Source organism: Monopterus albus, unplaced genomic scaffold, assembly GCF_001952655.1.
Source record: "Monopterus albus unplaced genomic scaffold, M_albus_1.0 scaffold39.1, whole genome shotgun sequence".
Classification (NCBI taxonomy): domain Eukaryota; kingdom Metazoa; phylum Chordata; class Actinopteri; order Synbranchiformes; family Synbranchidae; genus Monopterus; species Monopterus albus.
In genome coordinates, this window is record NW_018127919.1 from 3,791,223 (window position 1) to 3,810,866 (window position 19,644).

General features: G+C 40.5%; 1 protein-coding gene across 3 annotated transcripts in view; it reads right to left on the minus strand.

Moving 5' to 3' along the window:
- LOC109959420 (roundabout homolog 2-like) overlaps positions 1-19,644 on the minus strand; it is an 88,287-nt gene that overhangs the window by 26,990 nt on the left and 41,653 nt on the right. For 2 of the 3 annotated variants that reach the window (XM_020598771.1, XM_020598773.1), the window contains 10 exons: positions 14,571-14,728; positions 14,299-14,419; positions 14,006-14,144; positions 11,382-11,518; positions 9,881-9,892; positions 9,246-9,370; positions 8,250-8,421; positions 4,528-4,733; positions 491-572; positions 209-374 (listed from right to left, as the gene is read on the minus strand). In XM_020598771.1, coding sequence (XP_020454427.1) covers positions 209-374; positions 491-572; positions 4,528-4,733; positions 8,250-8,421; positions 9,246-9,370; positions 9,881-9,892; positions 11,382-11,518; positions 14,006-14,144; positions 14,299-14,419; positions 14,571-14,728 — 1,318 coding nt within the window. The remainder of the gene's footprint in view (positions 1-208; positions 375-490; positions 573-4,527; positions 4,734-8,249; positions 8,422-9,245; positions 9,371-9,880; positions 9,893-11,381; positions 11,519-14,005; positions 14,145-14,298; positions 14,420-14,570; positions 14,729-19,644) is intronic. The other variant, XM_020598772.1, reaches the window with a different exon arrangement.

Sequence of the window (19,644 nt, forward strand, 5' to 3'; positions counted from 1 at the left end):
TTTTGCTTGTCAAATAGTTCCCATTTAAATTAAACCACCACAACATTTCTTTACTCAGATTAATTGTACAACTGTAAGAGATAGCCATCTAGCAACTTTTGTTTCAGACTGTCCTGGCTTGAAAACCCACAGGAACACACACATCTGTTACTGCCATGCAAGTTCGGGGTTACTAAACGTAGCTTGAGGCCATAGGTCACAGACATACCCAAAGGACTCTATGACATAGGAGGACACTGGGGACCCTGCCTCCGGCCCTGGTTCCCATGACAATGAGATACTGCTCTTGGTAACATCGGTGACCTCTGGCTTGGAGGGTGGCCCTGGGAGAGCCGTTGCATTGTGAGACATGAATTCTATGAGGTCAGTGGAGTCTGACAAAGTAAGAAGGACAATATGAATACCTGCCACAGCAAAGCATATTGTGATATTGCTGTGCTTCATATGAGAGTGTTAATTTTTACTACAAATTATTTCTATTGAAGCAGACCTCTGACATCCAAGTAGGCACTCCACGATGTTTCTCCGCTGGAGCTGGTGGCAACACAGGTGTACAACCCTGAGTCGGACAGCTATGGAAGACAGATTATGACACTATGATTATTGTTCAACCAAACTTTAATATTTAAAGAATAAGTAAAAAACTGTTTTATTCTATAAAGCACTATGAATGAGTAAACTGATGTTCTGTCTATGAAATCTACCCATAAACACTTTCTATGCTGACAAATACCATCATTTTCACCATCCATTCATTTTCCTCCCCTCCTTGAACCCCCACCTTATTGTGGTGGAGGGTTTGAGTACCCGAGGAATCCTAAAAGCTATGCTGTCGGGGGCTATATGCCCCTGGTAGGGTCTCCCAAGGCAAACAGGTCCTAGGTGACGGGTCAGACTAAGACTACATTCACACTGCAGGTCTTAATGCTCAGATCGGATTTTTTGCCGAAATTCGATTTTTTTTGCACTGTTGTTCACACTGTCATTTAAATGCGACTGCCATCTGTCTCATGTGTGAATGGTATACGGCCCTGAGGTGACTGACCCACATGCGCAGAAGAGGACACGACGTCAGACGCAGCAACGTACTGTGTTTGCGAAAATAAAAATGGATGCAGCTCGTGATAGCATGTGCGTAGCAATGTACCAGTTAATGTGCAATCGAAATAAAGAAATAATAATAAGAAGAATATCAAGAAGAAGGAGAGCACAAATAATGCTTATGGCCTCGCCTCCTCCAGCGCAGAATTGTGACGTCTGTCGCATTTCAATGACATAAAAATCGCATGAAATGCGACATGGCCGTTCAGACTGAAGTCACATTGCAAAACATCGGATAAGTATCCGATTTAGGACCACATATGAAAGTAGCCTGGGCCAAAAGATATGAAAGTGGCCTGGGCCGGATTTGAAAAAAATCAGATTTGTGCTGTTCACACTGTCATAAGGAAATCGGATATGGGTCACATTTGGGCAAAAAGATCGGATTTGGGCCACTTCAGCCTGCAACGTAGTCTAAGAGCAAGGACCATGACGTCACCCTGTATGGCACAACCGGGGCCCCACCCTGGAGCCAGGCCTGGGGTTGGGGCTCGAATGTGAGCACCTGGTGGCGCCCCCACGGGGCCTGGCCGGGCTTAGCCCGAACAAGCAATGTGGGGACATCCTTCCGTGTGCCCACCACCTGCAGGAGTATTCATAAGGGGCTGGTGCACAGTGGATCAGGCAGCAGTCGAAGGCAAGGGCCCCAACAACCCAATTTCTGGACACAGAGACTAGCCCTGTCCTCCAAGTCAAAGGGCATGGTTCTCAGTCGGGAAAGGGTGGTTTGTTCCCTTCAGGTTGGTGGAGAGTTCCTGCCTCAAGTGGAAGAGTTTAAATATCTTTGAGTCTTGTTCACGAGTGAGGGAAGGATGGAACGGGAGATTGACAGGTGGATCGGTGCAGCTTCTGCAGTAATACAATCGATGCACCGGTCCGTCGTGGTGAAGAAGGAGCTGAGCTGTAAGACGAAGCTCTTGATTTACTGGTCAATCTACATTCCGACTCTTACCTATGGTCATGATGAGCTTTGGGTCAGAGAGAGGAAAAGAAGTGTCTAGGGAGAGGAAAGTCTGGGCATCTTTGCTTAGACTGCTGCCTCCGCGTCCCATCATTTTCACCTTGTGTTCTATTGCTATATTTGACTGAATCCAATGACCTTTATAACTCCAATCTCAGATGGCTTATACAAGTGCTTTTGAAGGAGGTTCACAGCTAGAAGTACAGTAAAAATGCATTAACCACCAATGGCCCGCATTTGGCTCAAGAAAAGCCTGAGAGTGGATGAGATGAAACTTTAACCCCAGCTAATGAAAAAAGAGCTCAGTAAGAGCTTACATTAATTTTCTTAATTGATTTCCTCCAATAATAGTCACTACCCATTCCCAGGGCCATCAACATCCTCAGTGCTGACACAGGAAATATCAGATATGACAATCTATTTCATATTGGCAAAGCCTGAGGAGTCACTGATAACTACACCATCTCTCAAGAGAGAGAGAGAGCTATACTGGGAGAGCACTTTGACACTGTGACAGGATACTGTATATTGCAGTCCCTCCATTATATTACCCCCTTTAGATTTCGCTTACTGGACCCTGTCCTTGAGTCTAACTTCTGCCTCAGAGATTCCGACCAAACAGCAGCTTTTAACAACTTATAAAAATCAATACTCACTATTCATCTTGTAAAAGCAACCTGACTGCACTTGCTTGCTTGAATTATATTTATCTGACATCAGCTGGCAGATGAGAGAATTTCTCTTTCACATTCAGGATGTGATGTATATAAAAAAAACACTAGATGTGTGTCTGAGTGTTCGTGTATGTATGTGTGTCTCTGGGTAGGCTACAACATACAGTTTGTGGATCCTTCTTTATACTGTAGCTGTTTTATTATTATTATTATTATTATGTTCTTTACTATAAAGGGTAGAATGACTGAGCATATATGCTCATTTACAGCACTGCCCTGTGTATAACTAAAAGTCACAGAAAGAAAAAATAAACATGAAATAAACAAAAAAGCATTAATGAAAACAATGACAGCCAGGAAGAAAATCATTGTCAAGAGTTGAAATTACAGAAAGGTGCAAGTGTTTTCATTTTTAACTGATGTTGCAAATTATTTCATGAGACTGGAGCATTGATACCAAATGTAGTTTTTTCTGGTCTTAGGTACATGTCAAGTAATCACAGGAACAAGTGGAATAAAGTCCATGATGCCAATGCAGAAGGGATGAAATATAAAAGGAGTTTTCCAGTGATGGCTTTGTAAATAAATATGTACCAGTGTTTCTGATGTCTGTCAGACAAAGAAAACCAGCCATTATAAAGAAACCAATAATGTCTGTTATAATTACTTCCGGTAATAAATCTAAGAGCAGAATGTTCGACTGAATCTAAAAGCTACACGGTGGAAGCAGCATTACGTTGATATATAACATCCCCATAATCCAGAACCAAGAGGAAAACTGCTTCAACAACCGTCTTTCTGCAGCTCAAAGGACAGTTAGATTTATTTCTATATAAAAAGCCAAGATTCTCACACAATTTAACAACAAAAGAATCTATATGACATTTAGAAATTTAGTGTATCCATATGCTGAGCTATTTACAGTATATACAGTATTTTAACCCTTTCAAAATGTATACTTTATTTATATTTATAGTACTACTATTTATACTGACAATGCAGTAAAATATAGGCAATTAAAATAGTGCAACACAGACATAAAATTAGGAGCCTTTCCCATGGAAGGAGAAATATTACACAGCATTGTACACATGTATAACTTGCAGGTTAGTAGAAGGTGAAATGTCTGCACAGTGTGATTATTTGCAGGAAAACATTTACAGGAGATTCATGTGCAGACTAGAAAATGGCTGTTTTTGAGGTAAGAATTCTTTTAAAGATTAATTAACAGCCTTTGTTCTTACTAATTAATCCCCAGGTCCTGATAAAACCGTTGCAAGAGGCACTCGATTGCTGTAATTGCTTGTGTAGCTTCAGGTCCGGCAAAAAGAAAGGGAATCTTGGTGAGAGATTCTGTTCCTCAGTGGAATGTTTGTTATCAACCAGTTTAACCGAGAATCAGTTGGTTACAGCATTATTCTGGTTTATTTCATTATTTTCATGCTTTTGGCCATCATTACCATTGAGACGGTACTCACCATGTTACTTTCTGAGACCTGTGAACAAATCTCAGCTGCTTCCTAATAAACAGTATCTGCTAAGGCAATGAACATACAGGCTTGTTTGCAATGTGTCTGTCAACCTGTCAGTCACTTGACTACAATTGTGCCATGGTCTCAGATCTCAGCAATTACTTTGGTAAGTACATTTTTATTGCTACAAATGAAGGCTCAAACTATGATGTTAAGAGCCAAATTGCAATAAGCTGGAATTATCATTAGGCCAGTATGCCACTACTTGTACAATGCCACATGTTAATTCTTGTGTACTGCCTAATGTACTACAACCCACCCTGGTACTCTGGATCTGAAGGCTTCCATGGTCAAGCAGGGAAAACCTCGGGTCCTTTCCAAGCAGACTGGCTCCATTCTTTTGCCAGGTGACTGTAGGCTCTGGGTCCCCAGACGCCAGACACCTGAGTAGAGTCACACCCCCCAGTGCCTGCGTTTGGTTGGATGGGCCCTGCCGGATGATGGGTGGTGGGCGGTCCTTCAGGGCTAAGGATAATAACCAAGGAACAGGCGTTATTATTTGAATACCTTTTCTAGCTCTGTAATTTTGATGTCATAGTCATGAGATGAAACAACTACCTACATTCTAATTGGTTAGACTTTGCTTGATTTGTGAGAAAAACAAAAAACAACAACAAAAAAAGTTAAATAAATCAGTAAATAAATAAATAAAATGACCTTATCACAGAGTGTTAATCTGTGATTGCAGTAATTGCATTAGTGATTGCAGGCCCAGTATGTCAGGATTCAATCTGATTGATTTGTTGTGAGCGGAAGTGACTGTTTTGTGATCCTTTTCCTCAGTACCACGCCGTGCCCATGGCACTGCATCACACCTTTGAGCTTTAATTACTAGGTGAGGATTAATGATGCTTCACCCATGGTGCTAATTACCATACCTTTTTTTCTTTATAACACCTCTCAGCACATTCATGCCTGTCCTCTCTCTCACTTCTCTGACTCATGACTGCACTTCCTCTCCCTTTGCCCCCACCAACACACACACACACACAAACACACACACACAACTAAACTCCCAATTATCATGCCAGGCAGAACAACAATACATCTCTTTTAAAGCTTTTTAAAGCATGTTATATCATCCAGAAAACAGCCTCTACACTTTGGAATGGTAATTTCTGGAGTGTTGAATCTCTAGTCCTTGTAAGTATCGCCCACTTCCAATTTCCTCACTGCTGCTCTCCGCTGTTATCAGGTCTGTCTCCATTTGCACAAGTGTTTACTGCAGGTTCTCCCTGCCTTATCTTTCATCACAACCCCTTCAGCACAATGAGGAACAGCAACTCAGGAGAGGAATCAGATACAACTACAGTAGGAGCAGAATAATGTAAAGTAAGCTAAGAAGATATGTCATTTTTATAAAGGTTGCATTGTTTACATTTCTGTGGCACTATGAATATTATTTATATTGCGTTACCGACAATAATCTATTGTCATCTGACTGATTTGTGACAGTGTTATTAAATACAAATCAGTCATTCATAGGGAACTGACATTACAATATTTTCCTCTTTATTCTGGCTAAAGAAGTGCTGTCGCCTCACAGCAAGAAGGTTCTGGGTTCAAGCTCCAGCCGACCCAAGGCCTTTCTGTGGGGAGTTTGCATATTCTCCCTGTGTCTGCATGGAGCCTCTCCGAGTACTCTGACTTTCTCCCACAGTCCAAAGAAATGCAGCTTAGGTTGATGGGCGAATCTAAATTGCCAATAGGAGTAAGTGAGTGTGTGTGGTTGTTTGTCTACATGTCAGCCCTGTGATAGACTGGTGACCTGTCCAGGGTGGACCCCGCCTCTCGACCAACTTCAGCTAGGATTGGCTTCAGCCCCCCCGTGACCCTATTCAGGAATAAGCAGTATAGATAATTGATGGATGGGTGGCACTGGCTAAAGATATACAGTCTAGCATAGTATTTTCAAGAAAAAAAACAACAAAATTGCATCTACTATTATCATGATCCAAAATGATTAGGAACCAACAACAGTATTTTATTGCAATGCCTGATTTAGCTGTAGTCCAGTAAGAAATGCAATCATATACTCCAGCCCTAGTCACACTGGGAATAATAAAAGGTTGCTTTTATCATTGCCAGTGGATGAAGGGCAACCTGAATTATTTTATAATAGACTGAGATGAAGAAATGATAAAGAAATATTGGGAGACCGATTTACTAATTATATGCCTGCTATTGAGTGAATGCTGATTTTGAAAACATTTATTGATGAGTTAACATAATCAGAGCATTTAGTTCTATAAATAATGACAGGTACTGTAACTCCTAAGGTCCTGGTTTGTACCCTTTGATTAAGCATTATAAGATTAGCCACCATTAGCCTCTAGTCTTTCCCATTGTCTGTAGGAATCAATTACACAAGTTCAAGTTCATCCAAAATAAAGATAAGGATAATCATCTTTATTGACCAAGTATGTTACACACAAGGAATTTGTTTCTGGTACAGAACCGATGGCAGCCATCTGCGGCGCCACCTCAACCGCTTACCCCGTGGGGGCATTGGGGGGGGGGGGTACAGTGTCTTGCCCAAGGACACTTCAACACATGGACTGCCAGCACCGAGATTCTAACCTTTAACCTTCTGGTTGGGAGACGAATGCTCTACCCATTGCATCAATTACTTATCACCTGCAGGCTCGAAATATAGCTTTGAAAAATGTGTAGCCTTTCTCTGCTTGAAGACCTGTTGTCAGCTTGGATTCATTATGGTTATAATAGATTCTAATGGTATCCCAAATTTTCACCGTCATAAAATTGCCAAATCATTTCTGAACCATTTCAACTCTTTGTCTGTATCCCTAGAAGGCTCCAAAATAGCCAAATACAATGCTTTTCTTTCAATCAGTGACTTCTGTTCTGCACAGTGATCAGGAGAACTCTTTTTACTAATTCTACTCAAGGATCATTTCTTTATGCTGTAGCAAGAACAACTGTTTCAAGTCTAACTGAACGATTAATAAGCCTGTCTGTGACACATCAAGACATCATCCACAAGTCCATATCTGAACCTTCTGAAGGTTTTCATCCAGCGGATGATGCTCTTGGACCTGATCTTTCAGGCTTAATACTCTGTACAAGCTTCCAAAACGCCACCAGGCATCAAGCCAATCTTCTCTCCATTTTATTTACAACCATCAATCAAAGACATTTGTGCTATTCCGTGTGCTCTACATCAAACATTTGGTTATTGATCTGTCTCCTCTGAGTGACAGAAAACACTTCAACAGATGTTAATTTAATAATGTGTGGGAGAAAAAGCAAAGAAACAAATGGCGAGAAGAGCACAAATAGCTCTCAGCTGGCAGCGGCTCAGCACTTAATGCTGACATTAAAGCTTTGTCAAAAAATAAGTTAAGTGTCTCTCTGTCAAGGAGGCAGTTTTATTTCACACAGTTCAAGTTTTTCAGATTATTTGGATTTGCCACTGTGATGTGATAATAAAAAGAATGACTGTGGGTGACTGTCTTATAGAACATAGAGATGCATCTTCACCCATATAAATGAGGGAAGACAAATAGCCAGTGATATGCAGGGATGTTTAATGTTGTATTAGGTCTGGGCAATACTGCAGTTTTATGAGTGTGGGATTTTTTTCTGTATGCTTTTAAAGCACAGTATGCACCACAATAAAAAGCGTACCAACATCAAATCCTGAACACTATTTGTAAATGGCCTTTAGCATGTAAAATACCAAAACTGTTGCTGTTTTTTTGTTTATTACCACATATGTATTAATAGATGTGTATTGAGCCCAGCAACATACAGTAGTGTTTGGAAAATTTAGTTGTGCATATATTGTACCTCCCTGATGCATAACACACCTAAAAGGGTGTAACAATAGTTTGTTTGGTATAAAATGTTTAAATGTCACTGTTATTAGTGAACTTTGGTGATCGCAAAAACATATTTCTCATCATTTAACTTAGCACTGTATAGGAAAAACATTTTCTGTGTGTGTGTGTACAGCCTTACCGTCTGCTACCTCAAGCTGGGCCTTGGCCATGATGCTGCCTGCAACAGTGAGGGCCTGGCAGATATAATATCCTGCATCAGAGCGCTGCACAGATGAAATGGTCAACTCTCCATTCACAGACACAGAAACACGGCTATCTCCTTGTGTCGGCTGACTGGGAAACAGAAGATCCTACAGGAAGTGAATGTGGAAAGTAACATAAGCAATATGGGACAAAGTTCAGACAAACAAAGTTCTGCTAAACTCATCTGTGTTTAACACTGAGGGCTAATTTTGAGACTCATGTCTTTCTCACATTATATGTTCACCCTTGAATATACAATAAACAAACAACATTTTTTTCAGTTTAGACAGTTGTTCATGCTACTGTCAGTGACAGGTCTGTCATTGACAGTAGCATGAACAACTCTAGATAATTACCTTGCCAAATTTCAGGGTGGAATGTCTTAAAATATTCTCACTGGGGAATGAGTTTATTGCATTTTATGTATTTTAACTTTGACCAGTACAGCTGCTATGTTCAAGACACACCTTCAACATGCTTACATAATCAAGAGTTACATACAGTTCAGTTAGAAAAGTCAGTCAATGTCTCTTTCCTAATAGCAGTAAATGACAAACCCTGCTGTGAAAACCTGGAGTCATGATCATGAAACTGAGGCATCAGCGTCGTCAGTTTATGCAACCCAAGCAGTTAAGCTGATGGGCAGAAAAAGACATTAGGCTGATTTCATTATGTCTAATGACTCTAATGCAGCACATGACATTATTTCTTGCTAAGTGATTTGGCTGGTCAGAATGATGTAGATTGACGATAAATGACCACTTCATTATCTGTATGTGGAACAGAACCACCTTGTGCTGTCCCCTGGTTTGACCCTGTTTTCAATTTATGTCTGTATTCCACTGAGGGCCTGCAAGAGAAATAATGAATCATGCACACATTCCTACATACACACATGTGTAAGAAGATTTCGCAGAATCAGTATCCTCACCTGGCTACCCTCTCGCTGCCAGAAGACAGTGGGCTGAGGTTTGCCCCTGGTCTCGCAGGGAAAAGTAGCCGTTCGTCCTTGAGCTACAATCTGGTCACGGGGTCGCACTACGAACTGGGGTGCCTCTGAGGTTAAAGGTAAAGTAAACAGTAACACAACAGCAACACATTTGCATAAAGTACATACTAAGTGAGTTTACAGGAGGACCAGTTTTAAAAAATGCTTGGACTGTCTAGCTGCAAACTAAAAGGGTCATGCACTGGGACTTTCATGTGTTTAATTCTATTCCTTGCCAATCACAACCCATTCATCCAGCTGCCAGAACATCAGGATTTATGATACAACCTAATTAGCAGAGTGCTTTGATGTCCTTCTCTATTCAGATTTTTTAATTGAGGCATACTAACAATATGTGAACCCAAATTTGGCAAAAATGAGGAAGTAACTGTTTCTATTAATAACTGTCAGTGTAAGTCAGGGGTTGATACAGTAGCAGCAAAGTAGATATGCATGTCAAATATTAGTCTGATGAATGTATTTGTGGAATGCCACAACAGTATATGCATACTGTACATGTGTATGACCAAAAACAGAAAGAGAGCAATGCATGCACACTGGGATCAGCTCTTACTTACCAACGGGGCGAGCTGGTGACACAACAATGGTGTGGGTGAGATTAGCACACAACAGAGAGAGGAGGAAGGCAGAGGAGTAGAACAGAAGGACAGAAAAAGAAAAGAATGAAAATCAGAAATGAATGAGGTGGAGTTGGGTGTCCACCCATGAAGTTCAAGGGGAGGGGAGGATGGGGCTCAGTTACCAAAAGCAGGCGATGGCATGGGCCTCAGGGAAATGGCACCTTCTTAAGGAGGAAGGGTGACCAAGAGCAAAAATCACTGGTTGAACAGATTTATCTGCCGCACATAATGTAAATCAGTTAATAAAGCATTTATATGGTTATTACATCGGTTTGCATGTTAAGGCTACTCATGTAAACAAAACAGTCCTCTGACCAGTGCAGTCTTATAGATTACATAAAATGTATTAAATACAGCAGATTAAAACTGCAAATAATAATCACTGCAAAATTTACACTGTCTGGCAGACTTTGTTGTTGCACTTCCTCTCAACATTTACTTTAATCAGTTAAACTAATTATAAAATGATCACAAACAGCTTTTGTAAATATTACAATACAACACCTAAAGCAATGTCTTCAGTTTAAATCTATTTTTCCTTATCATTTGTTATTTTGTTGGAAACAAATCTCATTTCTTTTAGAAGTATCAAACAGTAATGACTTATTGCAGATATTTTTAGTAGCAAACACTGGGACTGTGTGGAGGTGTCTGTGGGGGCCACAGAGATGGGGAGAGCCTGGCTGGAGATGTGTAGCGGACAATGGGTGACCTATTTTTTTGTTTGATAATATATGTTATCTAAAACAATAAAATGTTACCTAAGAACAAGCACAAATCTGGTTTACCATAAGGTATATATTGCTCAAAATACATCTTGATTGACACCAACACCAATCTTAATATGGGATTAGGACATCTGTTCAATTTATAAAGCAATGTATGCATGAATAAAAGGAACAAGTGTATATAATAAAAAAGAATGAAACGTTAATGTTATGAGGACTATGATGTACAGAATGACAGGTGTTAAAAATGTATCCAAGTGTTACTTATCTTAAGATGTATGAACCATGTTTTATCACATTCTAGTGAAAATGACAATATAAAAAACAGAAAGCAGCTTGCATAATTTTTATTTTATTTTTTTTTAGTTTTACAGTACCAACCATTACTTTTAAGGAGCTAGCTCCCAGGGTATAAATATGGACTGAAAGTGGACTGGATAGAGAATGGACCACCCCAGGAGTGCTCATAACAGTTCACTTAAAGCTGGTTAGATTGTTCATATCTGGAGCCTAGCTGGAGATCTGGAGCAATCAACCACATCAGCCTGCTATATTAAAAAACGCTGAGGCTAGGCCCAGCCTTCGAGCAGGGGGGCAATAAAATGGGCAATAAAGGGTTGATGGTCCTGTGGCTTGCTCTGGGAGATACAAAAAGTATCAGAGATGGGTTATGAGCTTTGCTACAAGCGAGTCCACATGCTGTTACCCACCTCTGACAGTAAGGTAGGCAGAGGCCTCCACTTTACCAACACGGTTTTCTGCCAGGCAGGTGAAAGTTCCCTGATCATTGACTGCTGCTTTCTTTATCCTCAGCAGAAAATCCTCTTTCTCATATCTGATGTCATACCTGGCAACAGAGAAGAACAGTGACATCATGTAAATTGCTCAGGTTGGCTTCATTCTGTAAAAGTGGAAGATCAATAATACAATTAATTATTCAGTATGCAGAACAAAATGCAAATTTTTATCTAGTAAATACAATCAACAATCACTGAAACTGAATCAAAGTTGTGTAAATGGGTGTGATGTTTAAAATGGGAGCCTTATAAAGGTTGTCATTTTTTGATAGAATAAAGCCAGAATTTCTAAGGCAATTAAGGCTCCCTGCTGCACATACTCTGCTACAGGGGCAGAAAAAAGGGGAGTAATTATGCCAAGATGAAGGCATGGCAAAATGAAAGGTGCTTTCAGCTGGAACCCTGGCTGTTCCACTATTTCAATATTTCTAAAGATGAGCCACCCACTGTGGTGTGGCATGTTCAGCATGCTATACTATGTGTGTGTGAGTGTGGGAAAGAATGAGCAAAAGAGAGCGAGACAGAGACAGAGGGAGCAAAAGACAAACAGTCTGAAAGTAAGGGAGTGGCACAGTCTGACAAGCTGAATTTGATGAATGAGCCCAGCAGTAGGAAATGACTAATTCATAGAGATGTTCCATGCATCAATGTGTGTCCACCAGTGCAGTACACCGTGAGCCAGCAGTGGTGCAGTTAGAGTGAGAGAAACATCTCAGCGACCAGAGTTTAGATAAGCGCCTCAGAGGGGCTACAGACAGAATGAGTAGAGGATCAAGGAGTCGGGCTGTCCCTCTCTGGGGTCCCTTTTGGTGTGAGAGATCTTGTGAAATTGTCTAGCCAGCCATACTGATTCAGAGATGGGAGACAAGTCAGGCATAGAAATGGCACAAGGGGTGAGAAAAAGTCACATTTGAAATAGATGTTCCAAAGGGTGTGGGCAGAATATCGATGGGGGGTGTCCAGAGTCTAGTAACTCCATTCTCAGCACATCTTTGACCCAGATAGAGACTTCCCAGGAGGCTGACAGGTTTAGGAAAAGAATGAAAGAAGTGGAGGATGTGAAGGGAGGAGAGACAGGTCTGAAAGTAGGACAGGTTTCTAGAGTCAATGAGTAGTAAGGTAGAGGGCGCAACACAGGTAGGCAGACAGACTACCAGACAGAGAGACAGGCAGTTGTTATGCTGCAGTGAATCTCACAATCTATTCTAACACCATGACACAGATGACAAAGTACTACACTGAGTTATATGGCAGTGATGGCCTGTAACAGGAATAGTCAATTTAACATACATTAGTTGGCTTGTTAGAGTTTGGACATCACACTCATTATATTTAGTAAAGGTTTATCTGTTTAGTTAAAACCATTGTATTTGATTTAATACACTAAATATACATAATCAGTAATAAACTGTGCAATATAGAGACCACATTTCCATGAATCAAAAGCAAGAGTAGAACTATTGCACGCGCTACTTCGCCAGTGATTCAGTCCAAGTAAGATTAAAATGAAATTAAGCTGCACATCTTAACCAGGTTTCCCACAATTAGACATGGTTTATTCAGTTTACTCAGGTTATTGTAATCCTTTCAGGATATTTTTTTCTTGTATCCACAAGCTGGTTAGGTACTGCCAGCTGCCAAATGTTGCACCTTCTTTCAATTCTGTAAATTCTAATGATGTGCATGCCATTTTAAAAATAGTCAACATGTTAAGCAAGAGTGCTTCCACATGTTTTGTGATTACATGAAATATTTTCTTATAAATTATTATTTATTACATAAAAATGAATTATTATTCAATTTAGATGTGAGAGAATTTCAACAGGTCTGGGTTAATAAGTTAATGTTTGGTAAATTAAGCAATGAAAACTGACAGCATGAGATGTTTGGCCTTCAGATTTCATAGATTAAAAAGTAGAACTATTCAAACCCTAGTAATCAAATGAATAGGTTTTTATAGATGGCCAGACTATATAATGAAACATATTGTAATTATAAGTTTAAGTGTTGAGCAGTTACTATTAAGACAGGGGCAACTATAAAAATCAACATGGCAGGCTGATAATGGCTTAAAAAATAAATGTGCTAATAGGACTGAACAGCAGTTAATATATATCTATGATGTTTAATGGTGGACCTGTTTTACTATTTGATGCAATACAGTATCACCAGGCTTTACACATACAATATGCTATGTGTAATATATGCTATTGCTATGTGTCATTTTTCTGGACCTGTGGGTGCCTTATGTGCTGCACATAAAGTACAATAGTAGTTGAAAGGTAACATTAGTCTAAAGCAACCAAAGACAGGTTCATCATTAAGCATAGTAGTTAAAACAGCAAATAATGAGAATCTCGGATGCTAATACTACTAAAAGTATTCCTTTAGTAATAAAATGAATATTTAGTGGGACTCAGTAGCTCTGCTTCAGCATATACCCATGATCACTTTAGATATGTTAATATTCACTCACAAACATGGATACATACTGTACATAGACATAAGCACTACACACATTCACACACATTCTTCACCTGCCGCGGGTAATATCCACATCCTCTTTTTTCCAGCGCAGTGTAGGCAGTGGGTCACCATGGACCTGACACCTGAACTCTACGCTCTCGTCAACTAAGACCACCTGGTTCACTGGCCGCTGTGCAAACACTGGTCTTTCTGGATGTGAGCAGCACACATTACATGGTTGCTAAATATACTTTTGACACAGTGGTTAATACAGGATGTGCTAGTGTGCAGTAAATACCTGAGAAAAAACATCATGCTCTGTTCCTTTTTCATCTAGGCTAAACGTATCTGTCAGGCTTCTTACCAAACACTGAGAGCTGAGCTTTTTCACTTTCTCTCTCCCCAACCATGTTAGTTGCTACACACACATAAATCCCTGCATCACTCTTCTTGGTATTAGAGATGGTCAGCTTTCCTCCGCGTACCTGACAAAAAAAAGCTTGTTATTACAATGCACCAGTCCAACACAAAATTCTTTCTATTGTAACAGGTACAGGTGAGTAGGTAACGACTGTGGGTGATTTAGAGTAAGGGTCATGTACATGTCAGAGGAGAGTTTCCTAAAGAGTTACTCACGGTGATCCTGTCATCTTTGAGGTCAAGACGAGCCATATCTTTCCTCCAGAAGGTGGTTGGTTCAGGATGCCCACGTGGTGGCTGACACTCGAGACTGGCTGGTCCTCCGACCGCCACTACTACACCCTGTGGGTTCTGTCTGAAGTCATCCCGTAACACTATAAGAAAGAAAGAAAAAAGAAGGGAGAGTGTCCAGCTGAACTTTAATTTATGCTTCATTTATGTTCAGCTGTTCCATTATGTCATTCTAAGAATGAGTTGTCTTGGGTTATCTGACCTCTACCATCTTTTTCTAAAGTGAGAGTCTAAAGATAAGTTCAAATAATACAAAATTCAAAGACGATCAAGCAGACTGCCTCAGCAGACCTTCAGTGAGCTCTCTGTCTTTAATAATACAGCTGTCTCCCTGAGGGTGTACATATTGGTTCTTTGATCTCACTAGATAAATGTAAGAGTGCATAAAGCCAAGTGGGATTAACAATGCAGTATAAACAGGGAAGACATCTACAGAGAGCCAAAAAAAAAAAGTAAAACTAATGAACAATAGAGATCTGGAACAATCATAAAAAGTCATGAACTTAAAAAATATAAAACAATACTATAATTATAAAGCCTCCTAGTAGCTTCCTTGTAGCTATATCCCACACTGTGAAAGTGCTGGATAAAACTACTACACCACTGTTACTATTGCTAAGTCCAAAACACCTTGGACATTATCTTTTCTTCAAAATTCATATGATGAAATGCCATGGTCTGTTCTAAAATATCAAAGGCTACTTTAAGGCTCTTAAATAACTCAAACATTCATTGAACAAATATAAGGTTGATACTGGTCAACGTGCTGTGAAATTTGGAATATTCAAGCTTTAATAAAAGAAATACATCACTTTAGCTTTATTTTTGAAACCTTGGCTGAAAACAGCAGTTTGAAACTGTGGCTGTGCTTTGCAGCAGCCAAAAGGTCTGGCCTTGGTTTCCTGAAAGGAGGTTGCATGCACTGTATAAATTGGAAGCTAAAGCACCTGTGACCAGGGATACTGACTGAATCAAACACCACTTTATAAAATGTTATGAAATTACCAGGGAAAGGGTAAAATAATTTTAAAATATATGATTAACAGCAACAAATGGCACTGAGCTGTTTTTGTTACAGGGTTACAGTGTCTCTTTTGATAAATGAAAGCCCTCTATACTTAAGATAAATCAATACTGTAGCTAGAAGAGGGGCAACAACAATATGATAAAAAGAGCTCATATTGATGATGGCTACTAGATATATGGTTCTTAAAATATGTCCCATTTGCTCAACTTATCCTGAGCATGCACACCTTTAGTTCACTTTTTGAGCTGTTTTCTCTGCATTCCTCTGTTGCTGGACAAGCATAATTTATCCATGGCAAAGATGTCTGTGCTTGGTTTTGTGTGTGAGAACATCAAGACTAGTTAAGCAGTGCCTGTAAAAAAAAGCCCATGCTCATGCATTTTAAACAGAGGTATGAGCAATCCGGTGATAAGTTAAAAGGTTACAACTTCAAAATTAAAACTAGTTCTGTCACAACTGTTATGTCCCATAATTTAAAAGTAATACTGTACTGCAAGCCATCACTAGAATTATGGGTAAAAATAGAGACCAAGATTAGGATCCTGCAATGAATTGTGACAGTTTAGCATTAATCCTTTCTAACATGCTGTTTTTGTCAGTTTGATGTAGGTCAGTTTTAAATAACAAAGTAAAATGTGCGGCTTCAATCATGACTAAAAAACAGAACTTGTTTGTGATAGAATAACCAGCTTGCAAGCAAAGAGTAGCTGCAAAGTGTCATTTCTGAGTCTGTGTGTAAGAAATTACCAATTAATGGATTTACAAACTACTGAGTCTCACTGTCTATATGTAGCTAACATCAGCTACTGTAAGTTAATATCTAGGCCATTTTCTCTTTTCAGTTATCCCAGTTGCACCAGCTAATAAACTATTTGTCAGTGCTGTGACTCCTTTTTCCAAGATTGGTTTTTGGTTTGCTTTCCTCATTACAGTCATAAGCAGCTCCGATGATATACTGCTTTACAAATTTCAAGTCCCAGAGGGCTTCCCAAAGGCCTTTTGACCTAGCTGTCAATCACATATAAATAAAATTTCTTGGTTCCAATGAAGGCTGGGGGGGGTGAGGTTTTTGTGTTGGATTCAGTCCCCCATAGTATGTGTTACCCCTATATAATGACAAAACTGATGTGGTCCTCCCCCCAGTTCCCACTGTGAGCTTTTTTTTATTTTGGTTGTGGTGATATACCAATTCACTTTATCTTTCCTCACTCCACTTTCATCTAAGATGGTATCTTCCAGCTTCTGACTGGCTGAACACACCTGAGCCAGGTAATCAGCAGCAGGTCAGGCAGGGATAGTTGGAAAACAAGCAGGACAGCGGCCCTCGAGGACTGAAATTGGCCACCCCTGATATAAGGCATTAGGTGGGGGTGGTGCTGTTCTAATCTATTGGTGTCAGATGTGGAACCCCTGTGGAGGCAGATCCCATGTGTCTGTTGTTAGGTGCCAATTATTTCAGATGGCCAGGTCACTATCACCACCTAATGTTGTCTGATGGAGTACTGCTCAATTACTCAAACAAGTAATTCAGGGACTCATTCAGTCACTTGTTTCATTTATCAAATCAGAAGGAGAATGATCTGTAAGGGACTCATACAGTATGATTAACAGAACAAGGGGTGCAGTGTGGTTGTGATACTTTTTCATATATTCCATCTTAGCATCCTGATTTCTTGAGACCCTCTTCAGCTACAGAAGCAATCTATAACTGAATTTCATTTCAGCATTTCACCACAACATCAAATCCTTGAAGATCCCACTTGAGAGCTTGATGCACGTTGCTCGGCTACAAGCTCCCCAAATGATTCAAAGAAGAATATCTCAAATACACAATATCTCACAAATACAATTGAAACCTTACTGGAGGGGTGTTCAGAAATTAGCTTTGGGGAGGCGACAGTGGAGCAGTGGGTAGAGCAGGTGTCTCCTAACCATAAGGTTGAAGGTTTGAATCTCGGTGCTGGCAGTCCACGTGTCGAAGTCTCCTTGGGCAAGACATTGAACCCCCTAGTTGCCCTTGATGGTTAGAGCCATCGGTTGAGATGGCGCCGCAGTTGGCTGCCATCGGTTCTGTACCGGAAACAAATTCCTTGTGTGTAACATACTTGGCCAATAAAGGTGATTATCCTTATCCTACATTTTAGAGCACCTCGTTTATTTCTTTGCAGCGGTTGATGTTTCAAAACACGCGCCTGGTGTGTACAGACAGGACATTTAATAGAGGGTGAATTTATCTTCTCTGGTACAGTTAATGTCTTGAGTATCCATTAAGCTTGCATGCATTTACTGGAGTGTCTGTGTTCAAACATGCTAGCCCATGTTGCTGAATGTCACACAGCCATAGCAAGAAGAAGCATAAAGTAATAATGCTAAACCCCATCATGTCATCATCCTGGAAAACCAAAGTTGACATGGCTACAGAGGAGGAGGAGGGAATAGATGTGCTGCAAGCAGAGATCACAAACTGACTCTCATCCTTGAGGAGAGCAGAGAATCTGAGAAAGATGCATAGGAAGAAGCAACAGGCCTGAGCTAACTTCTTCAAGAACCCATTCAGGTTCGTGAAAGGGCTGCTCACAAATGAGAAAAGTGGCATACTGGCAACATTAAGGAAAGAGCTTCAAGGGGTCCACTTGGATGGCCAATGGGGTGAGCAGATCACATTCTCACCTGATATGCCTCCACTACCTTCCCCTAAACATCACCTAGACGTCAGGCGTCCTAAGTGGAGTGAGCAGGTAAAAGCTGTACGTCAAGCAAAAGCAGAAGCATCTTCTGGACACAGTGGAGTCCTGTACAGGCTTTACAAAAATGCACCAGATTTGCTATGCTTTCTGTGGAGATGGATGAAGGTGGTGTGGGAAACCGAGAAATCCCAGTAGCCTCGAGGAGGTCAGGGGGCATCATAACCCCAAAGGAAAAGAATTCTGCTGGCATCAACCTGTTCATCACATCAGCCTGTTGATCATTGAGGGGAAGGTTTTCTTCATTATCCTGGCAGTCAGGCTGACACTCTACCTAGAAAAGAATAAACACAACACTTCTGTGCAAAAGGCAAGGATCCCTGGCTTCTCTGGGTGTCTGGCATCAAATCCAGGCTGTTAAAAAGTATGGAAAAGGTCTCCATGTCATGTTCTTGGATCTTTCCAATGCTTTTGGCTCCACCACCTTCTCTGGACAGAGTTTAGAAATAGACATCACGGCAGGATGTACAGTATCTACATTAGTCTTCACTGTGGCTATGGAGGACATTATTCAGGCTTCACGGTAGGTGGTAGAAGGGAAATAACTTAGAATTGGTCTTTGGCTGCCTTCAGTTAGGGTACACATGGATAACTTGACTACACTCACCACCACCAAGGCCTGCACTAGGCAACTCTGGAAGAACTCAAAGATAACATCAAGTGGGCCTAGCTGAAGATAAAGCCAAGCAAGTCCAGGAACATATCAATCATTTCAAGAGAAGCTGTCCAAGCAACATTTTTAAATCAATAAGGAGCCCATACCAACAGTGGCAGAGAAACCAATTAAAAGTCTCAGTTGCTGGTATGATGTGACTCTCAGGAACACAGTCCAAGTGGACCAGATCAGGTAATATACCATCAAAGGCCTGGAGACTATAGGCAAGTTCTTCCTACCTGGTAGATTTAAACCCTGGTGCTTCCAGTTTGGTCAGGTCCCATGGCTTTTGTGGCCCCTCACATATATAAGATTCTATATATGAGATCAGCTCATTTGCCAAGCAATGGCTTGGGCTTCCCAGGTGTACCACTAGCACAGCTTTGTATAGGAAAAGCTTTCTGGAGCTACTGATGTCTAGCCTCACAGAAGAATTCAAGTGCTTCAAAGTAAGGTTGGAAATGTCACACACAGAGTCTCATGACTCATATAGTATCTCCTGAACAGCTTCTACCGTAGCAACTGGAAGAAAGTGGAACCAAGCTGTAGCTGTTATCAGGCAAGTCATCTCTC